Raw genomic sequence first — 12737 nt, 5'->3', positions numbered from 1 at the left:
CGTTACAGCGTAGCCGTTTCGTGTGAAACTTACAATTGTTTTCGATAAGGTAACGGACCAGTGGAAGTTTGTAGAGAGATGTGCGTGCCGCCTGGAAGCCCTGAGAGGAGTGCATCCTCGTTGTGTTCGGTGTAGTTTGCCTCAAGTGAAAATGGCGTTTGATCAATTTTTCACTGAAATACATTGGGGTTCCGTTTTTTAATCTTTGTACTGTTAGCTTCCCAAAACGACACAAGCTACTTTTAGAAACATCACGGGGGGTACTTCCAGCCGCGCAGCCGTCTATGTTATTATGTGAACAGACACTCGTGACGTCATAGGTAAATATAACACAAAGGGGAAAACCCTGAAGCAACTTTCCAGTTCCTCGTTTCCCCGTAGTTTGTTGTTATCGGTTAAGATTTCTCTCTCAACTCTTAATTTTGGAGCTGTTTGACTTCATGACCAGCGAGGGGCGAGGAAATGGAAACATTAAACCACAGATCGTTTCTTCTCAGGATATCAGAAGACATCACAAAAGAACAGTTGGAAGAAATGAAGTACCTGTGTATGGATTGTATCTCAGAAGGAAAACTAGAAACGATCACCTCTCCCTTGCAACTCTTTAAAGAGCTTGAAAGGCTAAAAAAGATGGACATAGACAATCTATCATTTTTAAGGGAACTACTAGAGAACGTCAGGTGTTTGGAACTAGCAGGCAGAGTGAACGACCTTAATTTACGACGAGAACTTGAGTTGTTGTTCCTAAAGGAACAACGAAAAGAGCCAAGATACCGTCAAGATTTCAACGATACCGCGGTCGAATGCTTAGTGATGGAAGAAAGCAGAGAGGATCAGCTTCTTAATCACACAGGAGCATTGAAAAAGAAGGCATTAGGTGAGTGTCTTGGCTTCTTGCGTGTGTCGGGGAATACAAGTTGCGTATTAATCCATAAATTGAATTTCCTAGTAAATATCACTTATACTGTACTCGGGATTATGGGAAGATACCACCGTAGTAGATCGTAGTCTAAGTCAGATGTTTAAGATTGTTCAAGATTGTCAGATTGTTACAGATCGATTGTTAGATTGTTTTGAGCTGTTGTAAAGAGAAACTGTTAGGACGTCAACGGCGTTCGTCGATCATAAATCTGTTTCAAAAGAAGATTGTTCACAGTCTTGTGGAGTACGTAGAGATTCCTCGACAGCCTGGAGCCCCACATAACCGATCCAAGATCTTACCAAAAGCTTGCTTATCCTCCTGATCACCCCCCTCCCCCTACATTTTTCTATCCATTATGGCAGGTCTAGGAGCCTAGAGTACAGTATCAGTGTCATTAAAAGTGATAAGCAGTTGAATTGGTTGTGTATAATAATCTCATTAGTATGGAGTTAAGAATTAAGGAAAAAGAGAAAAGAAACAAATATTTGAATTAAAAAGACACTTGAACACTTTCATAAACTATTTAACAGTTTTTAATTTGTTTTACATGTATTTCACACTATCTTGGCATGATAGATGCAATATCTGCAGCAGGTATTGGGTGTTATATATATCAACTTCACAGGCCATTGTATATTGATTGAATGCTCTTGACCAATCAAGTGTCTCATATATAGTAAGTCTTATCTATATAATATCATTGTGATCACACTAGACAACAAAGTACACAATGAAATTAACCCTATTATATGTATTAAAATTTATCCCAACTGCTTTCTAATGATGGCAACTATGGTTATCTTTGACTTGAAACAGATTTATTGAAAACATAAAAATAATCATGCAGTTATCACCTAGTACAACACTGAATGATTTTACTGGTCCAATGAACATTTTCAGGAGGACGGCAAGTGGATGAAGAGAAGTTCAGGTTACAAAAGAGATGTCCTTGTGTAGTTCATTGTCGTCCAAATCGAAGAGAGCCAGGAGGTAAACTGTATTTGCCTTAATTCAGTTGATAAATTGCTACTGTTAGCATCTAGGCCTATTAAAGTGACTTGGATTTTGCTTTGCTTCTGGATGGGATGTTCCTTTTCTCAGAAGCAACCTGCTACCTGAAAAATAAAAGTATTAATATATACAGCCTTTCAACCCACAGAAGACAGAAGAGGTCAAGGAACCTTTAATTTTCAATCTAACATGTTGGATCTCAGAGAGGCCGGGAGAAAAAAAAAACAGAGCTGGGGAAATAAACCAAATTGACTTAAAAGTTACATCAGAACTTACAATTGCACTTAGAGCTCTGGGGGGAGGGGGGGGACAGGCATTCTTAATGGCTACACCAGGAATGGCTTCAATATACTTTCCTGTATGCCTTGCAGTTGAAGTAAATTTGTTTTGAGCCACCCAGCCTTAGAGTGCAATCCCCAAATGTTGAGGCCCAAATTCCTACTGTATCATGCAGACCAAAAACAACCAAGAATCTTCAATAAATCGTAAAGCCAATGGTTCCACTGAGGCTAATGATAACAGGTGACATGTTGTTTTGTTTTAACAATTTATTCTATGTAGAAATTTCTCTACACATTGTTGTTAAGTTGGCCTCAAAAGGTGTTTGGTTTGCTGGAACTTTCTATATCCTCAAGAGGTACATAAATGATCCTGTTACTCTGGCTGGCTTGTTCGCATCAGTGGTTCTTCCCTCAGGAGTACTGATAAAGTACCTTTGCGAAGGTTCTATCATTTGCGTGTTAGAAGCAAATTATCTGCCTGGGCTACAGGAACTGTGGCAAAATTATCAGAGTGGCAAGCTTCTAGAAGCATTGAAAGATATTTTGATCACAGAGGAACTAAAAGCACTAGCAGATGGCCAAGAGATAACAATGAGTGTAACTCTAGATGAGAATATTTACCGTGAAGCTTGTTTGGAGCTAATGGTTGCTAAACTAAAGGGTAAGCTGGTTCTAGCACAGCCGTGAGGGGGTAAATGGGATCAGAGGGAATAATCAGTGTGAAAAAATGGTTGAAATCTAATCCTCAGGTCTTGATCTTCAGAATTAAACACATGAGAAGCCATTAGCCAAAATTACAATCTCAAAATAATTATTTCTTTTTTCTTTTTCAATTTTGAAATGGAGAGTTAAGGCCTTCAAAGATTACAAATTATAAACACATGAAAAACCATTATAGCCAAAATTACAATCTAAAAATATTTCTTTTTTTTTTAATTTTGAAATGGAGAGCTATTCAGGCCTTCAAAGATTACAATTTCACTAGACATTCTCTCATAGATATAACTGTATAATAATTGACAGCTGGTGTCAAACAGTCCAAACAAAAGAATACAGCTAGCAAGGTAGTCCTTGTTTACAGGTATATAGAAGAATGTATCATTTTGGTTAACCAATATTAATCTCATGCATCACCCCCTCCCCCCCCCCCCAAAAAAAGAGGTTGTCAACTCAATCAGGCTCTCCTGAAAAGCCTACGCACCCCATGAATTCTAAAACTGAAAAAAGAAAAAAACAAACAAACAAAATTGACATCACTCGGATCCTGAAAAACCTCTAGGGATATTACAGTTAACGTATTCGGTAAAATCCTGAAGACAATGATTTTAGAAATTTCAGAATGATATAATAATTGATTTGCCTTTTTTTGTGTAGCATGTGCTTTTTACTGCAAGCATTTTGTGCCTTTCCATCAGCAACCTAATTGATTTCAATGTGGCCAGATTAAATAATAATTATATATTTAATAAAAATATTTTTTGGAGAATGTTTCTGTGTAATTTTCATTATCTACATGCTTAATTGTTTTTCACAGTTAATCAAACTTTCAGTAAGGTTCAGCAGAGACCACGCAGTTCATCTGACCCTCAAACTGATTTCTTTCAAAAACCCCGGACCACCTCCCAAGAAAAGAGCTTTCAGATTTTGGCTGAAGTAGAGAGATCACGACGCAAGCGGGCTGAACAAAAATTGGAGACCATGCTAGCTGTTCAATCTTTAGATCTCCTTGACTTCAGTCCCTTCACTGGCAAGAAAGGCCAAGAAACAGATAGTGATGAAATTTCATCTATGGCCAGCAGTACAACAGATGGTTAGTTTTTCCTGCTCAGTCCAATACTTCTATATTGGTCTATATAATTGATAGAACTTGCCCGTGTCTCAGTAACAAGAGAGAACTACAGAGGATGTATGATTACTTTCCCTGGATTGGATACCACACCATAACAGTGCCACCTTCACCCCCACTTCAGCATTTCATCAGATTTTCCTGACATTTTGCCTGTATTTATTGAAACAATTCTGGGTGGAGAAGCTGAGTGAGAGTAAAAATGACTTCAATTTTGACAAACAACAGAAAACAGATGTTGTGACCTATGAGTGTTTTACTAGAGAAGATGTGCATTATGCATTTTGTTAAGTTATACTGCTGCTTAAAGAAAATCAATAAATTTACTGGTTTTAAGGCACCTTAAAAAACACCAGGTGTTTCACTTTGTAAATTGAGTGTGGAGTTTTTTTTGTACCATCTCTGTGCATGACTAGGTGTTCATTTGAGACATTAATTGCAGTAAATGTGCATCATATTTTATTTAAATTACAAGTCAGCAAGTACCTACATGCATTGATATGATTAAGGGACAGCTTTTCCTGCATGACTCTGATTTCTTCACTTGTCAATTAAGTAACACTTTGATCATCTTCTTTACAGAGGATCAGCTCCTTGATCACGAGGAAGCAAATAATGGACTGTCTGACTTCTGGTTGCCTATCAAAGGTGGTCCGAAAGAAAAGGTAATCATTTACTTTCATTGCTAGAGTGAGTTTCACAAAATAGGCATCCCTATAAATGTCTTCTACACTGGTTCCCTGCTTACTCCTTCCAGTTAAGCAAAACTCCAACACTATATTAATTATTCTCTTGAACCTACACTTTTTCAATTTCAAAATAGATCTGCCATATAATAACTGCAGCGATAAAATACCAGAAATGTAGGATAGAATAACAAATTCCACCTACAAAACAATTAAGTTAAAAAAAGCACCTAGATATGTTACATACAGGTTCAACAATGAAAAGCCTTTGACCGTGAGCACTCCCAAAACTTAAAAAAAAGTTCAAATAAATCTTGGGTTGACCTCTAATGAGTAAAACTGAAAATAACGTCCCCTAATCCCTACCCATATGGTCCTTATGACAAAAAATCTAAACAATAAATCTTCTCAGTATGATGATTTATATGCAGTACACAATATATGTAACTAAGATAACTTTAAAAACATTGATGCCCTGAGGTCATACACATATCTTATTCGATGTTTTGTTGTGTACTATCACTGAGTGTTTTTACAACTGGGAGATGACAAAAGCCCTACTCCATGGAGCACCCAATGGAGTACCTGAACGGAGTACCCCTAAAAATCATGTATAGGCCATTTTACAGCTGTGTACTTAGTTGCCAAGCCTTTGATTCAGAGTGAGGCTAAAGATGACCTTGTTGTGATAGAGACCTGTATCTAGTTAGCATGATAACAAAGTGATTTACATTTGAAAGGCAGCAAGGTTTGTATCATAACAAGGTCATCTCTAGCCTCACTCCCATTCAAAGGCTTGGCAACCAAGCACACAACTGTAAAATGGACTATTAGTCAAATAAAATACTTTATGAACATGGTGAATCGTTTAGATGTACATATCCTGATATATTTTGAGCTTGTCAGCTCTCCGATTGTCGAAGTTCAATGTGGTACACGAATTGACGGGAGATAATTTTATGACAAAACGCGGAGTCCTACTCCATGGAGTACCCTATGGAGTACCTGGATGGAGTACCCCTAAAAGTCATTTATTGGTCAAACAAATACTTTATGAACATGGTGAATCGTTTAGATGTACATATCCTGATATATATTGAGCTTTTCAGCTCTCCGATTGTCGCAGTTCGATGTAGTACACAAATAATTTGACCCCCATCTTGAAATTAACATTAAACTGCTGACCACTTCCGGACCAACGGAAAGCTTTAATGTTGCTAGCATCCATGAGCGTTATCGTGAATCGGCCGACTACCATCTATTTTCATATGTTCTTTAAGAGGCCAAAAGGAGGGACAACCTTCATTCTGCAATGGGTTTTACGTCTTCCAAAATACCTGTTTATGTGTGGCGTCTGTAAGAAGTGTGGCGCTCCATCTAGTAACACATGGCCTGATGGGTTTCTTAAATGTGCGAAACGATGAGGATACAAGCTTAAATTTGTAGGTTGAGACTTAAAAAGGTAATCCATATCTTTAAACCGAGTTTCTCCTCACCCATCTATTTGTAGTGCAATAAAATTGAGGTATGTAAACAAAACAAACCAAAAAAAAAACAGTGACGGGTCGGCAAATAAATCCGACTGGGGTTTCTTGGTCTGGGAAATGCAGTAAGCTTATATATTTTGCCTCGTGCAGAAATCGAAACAGTGGGTTCTGTTCATCACATGGAGTTGTTTGTCTTCTCGTCAAAGGACTCATTACACAGCGGTAAAACCAAAATGGAGGAACCAGTAAGACTCATGAGAGCCCTAGTCAATTAACTGTCCCCCAAAAAACTGGATTGAACTGTGACATTCGGAGAGCTGGTAAGCTCAATATATTTTAGGATATGTACATCTAAACAATTCACCATGTTCATAAAATATTTTATTTGACCAATAAATGACTTTTAGGGGTACTCAATTAAGGTACTCCATAGGGTACTCCATGGAGTAGGGCTGCGCATTTTGTCATCTCCCTTCACCAAGTTGTGCCATAATTTGAAGAGCCCATAAGGGCAAGTCAAAATACAAATAATTAGTAAAAATATTCAGAAATGCAACACACCAAAACTTCTAATAAGTTATTTATTTAGCTCTTTTCTAACGTTCTTGCACCAAATCACAAGCTGCATAAGCTCCTGCCGCCCAGGAATGTATCTAGGGTGGACTTAAGGAAAAAGTGTGCTTTTAATTTACCTGTGGTTCGTACGAACAGGTGCCATGATAGTTTTATCTTTCATCATTTACGCACGCTTTGTATAAGCAGACTCTATGTAACCTAATTTTTAATATTTTAAAAGTATGTTACCATTTTTATATATTTCTTAATTTGTAAATGAATACGTAATTCAACCTTCGGTTGCAATGTTTTTCAAATAAACTGTCTATCTGTCTGTCTATCTATCTATTATCCAACAAGCCAAATTGTTATTTCAGTGCAGCCAAATCTCGTGGATATTTATTTACGGGAAGTACAAGACAGAAGTGTGCAAAGTGGAAAGGAATTGGTGCATTGTTGTGTTGCTGTTTCTATTAATTTGCTTCAATAAATGATAAACTTTCCCTGTCATATTCGACTTATCTATAATATATTAACTTGGATCAATATTCACCAGCCATTCCGACTCTTCGCAATCGTCTTCAGAAAAATGATTTTAACTGTCAGCCATTTTTTTTTGGAACTTCAATCCAATTCATCACTTGCATGATATGTGATATTGTATCGTAGTTGGAGAGTAATAATGGTTACAAGTCATTTTGTGCCCACAGTTATTTCATACTCAGTCATTTAAGGTACCCAGCTAGGTTGATTCATACCATGTCAGTCTAGTCATTTTGTACCCATACTAATAAAATACACTTTCTTAAGTATATTTCAAGTACAGTCAATTTCTCCAGTTATGTGGTAATATTACATGCATTAAGTAAGTTTTGTTTACGTGGCATCCATTTTTGATACATGCATGCATGACCACCAGAGGGAGAAAAAAAAAACTACAGTGGAACTTCGATTTAATGAAGCGCCAAAAAGGACTGGGGAAATGGGTTCGTTATTTTGAGAGTTTGTTATATCGAGGTTCTGTGGCATACATTTCACTATAACTTTAGCCGGGCTGAAAATGAAGTATCATTCGTTATACCGAGGACTTCACTGTAATAGAGGTTCATTAAATCGAGGCTCCACTGTACACATACAGGTTCTCTAGCTTCTCTCTATGTTTGCAAATTTAAGTGTCACATAATATGGCTAAAGGAAATACTAAACATGACATGGCTAAAAGAAATACTAACAATTGCATAGTTACATGACATTATCCTGAAATCTGTTCATATAGAGTTGGAATGACTTTGAAAGTGCTGTTAAGGAAACATGTTCAGAATACCTACAGCTTGGAGGAATTGCCTTGTTAAAATTTCTAATGTATGTCCTCGTGGTCGAGTATGGTAAGGACTGAAGTTTATAATCTTGTAAATTTACATTGAACTTCTTCAAAAGTACATAGTCAATATATTTAACACATGTCTAAGGGGGGTAAGTTTCGAAAGAAGCTGTGGTGCTGCATCAGTGGGGGTAACAAGGTAATTTGGTTATATCAACTAAGTTGGACTCCAGTTAGCTAAAAAAATAACTGTCACTTACTATGCCATGCAAGATAACCAAAACATCAAAAAAAGATTAATTTTCTGGGCACATGTACACTTTGAATGCTGACAACATACATCTCTGCCATGACAAAGTGAAATTAACAAATGGTAAACAACACAGCATACACTATTGAGTTATGGATGCATGCGGGAGGTTTCTAAGCACGAAAGAAGCGTAAGAGTCGCTCAAGGCGATAGCCGAGAGCGACTCTAGCTTCTTGAGTGCTTAGCAAACCTCCCAAGTGCATCCATAACTCAATAGTGTATGCTGTGGTGTTTACCATTTGTTTTATAACATAACATTGCTACATTGTAGGTAAAGAGTTCCCTTTTATTTAACAAATCTTACACGACCAGAAAAAACAAGCGTGCGTGGAAAAATAGTCTTTGCATTTGCTCACGTCAGCAGCGTACACCCATGGGCAAATGGGGGACGCTAAATTGACCCATCAGAGTGTGCACTTTACTTTGGTTATGTTATAATTGCAGACATTTTCCAGTCAAACTGCCTAGCTTTCAAGAAGGTGCAAATAGGCATAATTATAACGAAAAAATTATTTATTACTTCAAAAAAATGTAATTATAGTTACTTCCTTCTCAGTTAATAAAAACTGTTTTTGATATGGTGAAAATGGTGGAACCCCCCAGATGGGTTGCTATAGTCTACTGCAGGTTACACACCACATGTTGTTAGGCATCACTGACTGTTCCCTGCAGCATCCATGCTCTCTGTGGTCGTCAGTGCACCAAGGGTTGACCTGGGACCTCTTACATGTACAGTGCTGTAAGGGAAAGTTTGTTAACCACTAGGCCACTAAATCTCCCATTTAATACCTTAACCCTGTACTAAAATTAAAATGCTTTTGTTGTACTTACAAATTATTAGATAAGAGAGAATACGCAACTGTCTATCGCCATAACTTCATAAGACTTTCAGTGTGGTTTGGATCTCCTAATGAAGGAATGCAAGGGTGCCTAAAGAAGGTAAAAGAAAAGAGTAAAAGGTGCCAACAATTTTAAAAAGAGTAAACCAAAAGTACATATTGAATACTATCTTTTCAACACAAAATATAGCAATTACAGAGTTTCCTGCATACAAACCAGTATATGTCCACTGGTTGTTATTTTTCATTTCTTCACTGCAATTTCATCCCTTTGTGGTGACCTGAGTGCTTGACTCAAGACTGATTGCACATATTTTTTTCAGTTTCACACAAATACACTTTAAGTACATATGTTATCATTACAATCATGACTACCTTATTCTTGATAGTATATCAATGGTTACAACAGAAATTATGACAGTGATGACAATTAAATCATTTGATTTACATGTACTATTAACAATCCTATCATCGCAGCCGGGTATCATGAGCAGTATTGCAGAAGAAAACAAAATTGTTATGATGACTCACCGTTGCACATGTAATGAATGTTGTCTACTATGCAAGGAAAAAAAAAAAACCTGACAAGACCTATGGATCAATGGAGGAATGAAAACATTTTATTTCACTTTACAAACTAAATACCAAACCTCTAAAGTTGCATAGTGTCAGAGATGAAACAAATTTCCAAGTGATGAAACCAAAGTACTGTGTAACTGTTACCATAATAAATTTTGCCCTGTAATATTAGGCTTGTCACAATGATTTTTTTTTTTGCTATAATGTTGTCAAACTTCAAGAAATGCATACAGTACCTCTTTTTAAAAAAAACTTGGCTCAAAGCTAAAAGAGGAATATGCCAAGAGCACAATCAAAAGATCTCACACTTAACTGTGATTGTAACCTTTAGATGCTCCATCTGATGACAAAATCAGTTTCTGTTGATGCTGATGGTACAAGAACAAGGTAAATAATATTAGCTAATTATAACTCTCACTCACAGTGGTGCCTTAAATTAGTTTAAGTTTGGGTCGCCAAACTTTTAGCATGATTGCTTTACATTACTCATCATTGAATTGCAAGGGTAGAAAAGTACAATTAACTCATATATTAAACTGCCTCCCTCTAAGAAAAAAAAGTTTGTCAATTCAGCCAACAAAGGTACGTGTTATAGTTAGCAAGCACATTTTGTGAGCTAGAGTTGTAAAATCTTCTACAACGAAAATCACACAAATTTAACCGTTCTCTCTTCCTCAGCTGGTTTGCTGGATATACAACGGAAAAAGAAGCCAAAAGGTTACTGCAAAGTGAAAAGAGTGGAGCCTTCTTGGTCCGATTTAAATGTAATGGTCAACCAGGCTTTTTGCTGACTAAAAAGTCCCGTAATGGTCTGAGCATTGTTGAATATCCAATTGAGGCAAGTGACTTAAAAAATGCAGTAAATGGTTTGAACCCGGGGATAACAAGTGAAGGTGTAGTCTGATCGTCCGGGCGAGTGTAGTCCTGAGAAGGACTGTTGTCGGTGGTAGTGACTGACGTTTCGACAACCTGTGCGGAAGTCATCATCAGAGTCAAGTGAATGATTGTTGTCAGTAGAATGTTCTTATTCCAGTTCGTGTGAAATGATCGGTTGGTTTTGCCGTGATGTTATTGGCTGTAAGACTCAAGTGACGTAAGTCGGTCGTGATTGGTCTGTTTCGATCTGTCGGTAAAGTTAGGTCGTTCTTTTTCGGTCGTTTGTATGGAGCGGGTAGTTGTTGACATCTGTTTAGGGGAGTCTGTTCTAAGTTAGTAAACCAGCTTTCCAGAGTCAGTCGTTGAAAATAGTCAGTGCTGCGGTTTCCTGTAAACTGTCGTCCGCAATGAGTTGTCGTTGTGGCTTACCAGGCAGTCTAGAAAAGGAAGTTTGCCATTTTCTTCGAGAAAGAAGTTTGCCATTTTCTACCAGAGAAGTCGAAGAAAATGGCAAACTTCCTTTTCTAGACTGCCTGGTAAGCCACAATGACAACTCATTACGGACGACAGTTTACAGGAAACCGACACACACCGACAGATTACTAGACGAGTCATCCTACAACCCTACATCACACAAAGCCACAACTATCAGAACTCTAACACGACGCGCACAACTAGTATGCGACTCGACAGACAGCTTATCCGACGAGAACAAATACCTCCACCGTGTTTTTACGAAGAACAACTACAACAACGACTTCATCCGACGAAACACTCACCGACCCACTACCACTACCGAAACAAACGACACCGTAACCCCTACGACTACAGCAACCATACCGTACATAAAAGGCATGTCTGAAAACATCTCGTGCATCTTACTACCCTTCAATATCCGCGTCGCCCACAAACCCATCACCACACTACGTCAGTTACTAACCAACGTTAAAGACAGTTAATGACAACCGCACAGGTTGTCGAAACGTCAGTCACTACCACCGACAACAGTCCTTCTCAGGACTACACTCACCCGGACGATCAGACTACACCTTGACTTAAAAAATGTTGGTCTCTCTTTAATGCTGAAAATGTGGCCTTATAGTGAATTCTTTGAGAATCTTTAATTTTCACAATTTTTAGCCCTTTATCTTAATTAAGCTGTGGATGGGGTCGAAGTGATTATATCCAACAAGATTACAGGGAAACCTGATTACATGCTGAGCATTCCCTAAAGGGAAAGTAAATGATTCAATTAAGCCAGTAGGTGTTAAAGACAATGTGAATACATAATATGCAGGTCACTTTTGATTATTCTCAAACATTGAAATTGCTGGAAGAAATTAAATGCTATTTGCTACTCTATTCTGTTTTTGTTTTGTTGGATAATACAATATAAACATCAATATCATGGGTTGTTTCTTAAAATCTCTTTCTAATAGGTCCTTGGAGACACAGGAAAACTATCATTCAACGATCGTGATTTCCCAGATCTTCCCTCATTGGTGACAGAGTTGCAGAAGTCATGGATGACAGACCTACAACCTTTTTATTCTGTGGAAGGATTTTGAAGAAACCCATCCCTGATAGAGTTGTAGCGTGGAACCAAGTTCTGAATAAGCTAAAAGCTTTCACTTTAAGAATAAAAAGAACCTTCAGTGATTTATACCCCTCAGGGTTGCCCCCTCAGATGCAAAAAGCTGTCTGTTATCAATAGGAACCCTGATAACCCCTAACATGTCAGATCATTATTTTGCAATTTTAAAAACTACATAATTTCTTCAACAGCTGAAAATTTTATTTCATATAAAGGTTACACCCCATTGATCCCAATAATCTACATAATCCTTATCACCTGCCTGCTTCAAATAATATTGTAGTGAATTTTTAAGAATAGTCATTGCATTGATCTCTTCAGTCAGAGTCAAAGCTGATTATAACATTTTATATGTAGGGTTTTAATGCACTCTGGTTCTGCCATCAAGTTAATAATAAAACATCAGTTAATTACATCAAATAGACTGGTG

General features: G+C 37.5%; 1 protein-coding gene and 1 long non-coding RNA gene across 3 annotated transcripts; one reads left to right on the top strand and one right to left on the bottom strand.

Moving 5' to 3' along the window:
* The first annotated feature begins 319 nt into the window (after window positions 1-319).
* LOC111321294 (uncharacterized) lies at window positions 320-12727 on the top strand. Its single transcript, XM_022924137.2, has 10 exons — window positions 320-877; window positions 1823-1912; window positions 2495-2875; window positions 3749-4024; window positions 4643-4725; window positions 8065-8173; window positions 9261-9358; window positions 10169-10224; window positions 10516-10675; window positions 12153-12727. The coding sequence occupies exons 1-10, from the start codon at window positions 463-465 to the stop codon at window positions 12279-12281; spliced, it is 1797 nt and encodes a 598-aa protein (XP_022779872.2). The 5' UTR covers window positions 320-462; the 3' UTR covers window positions 12282-12727.
* Window positions 1433-10516, bottom strand: LOC111321295 (uncharacterized). Of its 2 annotated transcripts, XR_002693953.2 has the most exons (6): window positions 10151-10516; window positions 9790-9849; window positions 9251-9349; window positions 9056-9156; window positions 4551-4699; window positions 1433-2037 (listed from the first exon to the last, which is right to left on the bottom strand). It is a non-coding gene; the product is annotated as an uncharacterized LOC111321295 (long non-coding RNA). The 2 variants fall into 2 exon arrangements; XR_016002067.1 differs by lacking the exon at window positions 9056-9156.
* Window positions 12728-12737: the final 10 nt, after the last annotated feature.

This window comes from Stylophora pistillata, chromosome 1, assembly GCF_964205215.1.
Source record: "Stylophora pistillata chromosome 1, jaStyPist1.2, whole genome shotgun sequence".
In the NCBI taxonomy this organism is placed as follows: Eukaryota; Metazoa; Cnidaria; class Anthozoa; order Scleractinia; family Pocilloporidae; genus Stylophora; species Stylophora pistillata.
This window is presented reverse-complemented; position numbering and strand designations above follow the sequence as displayed.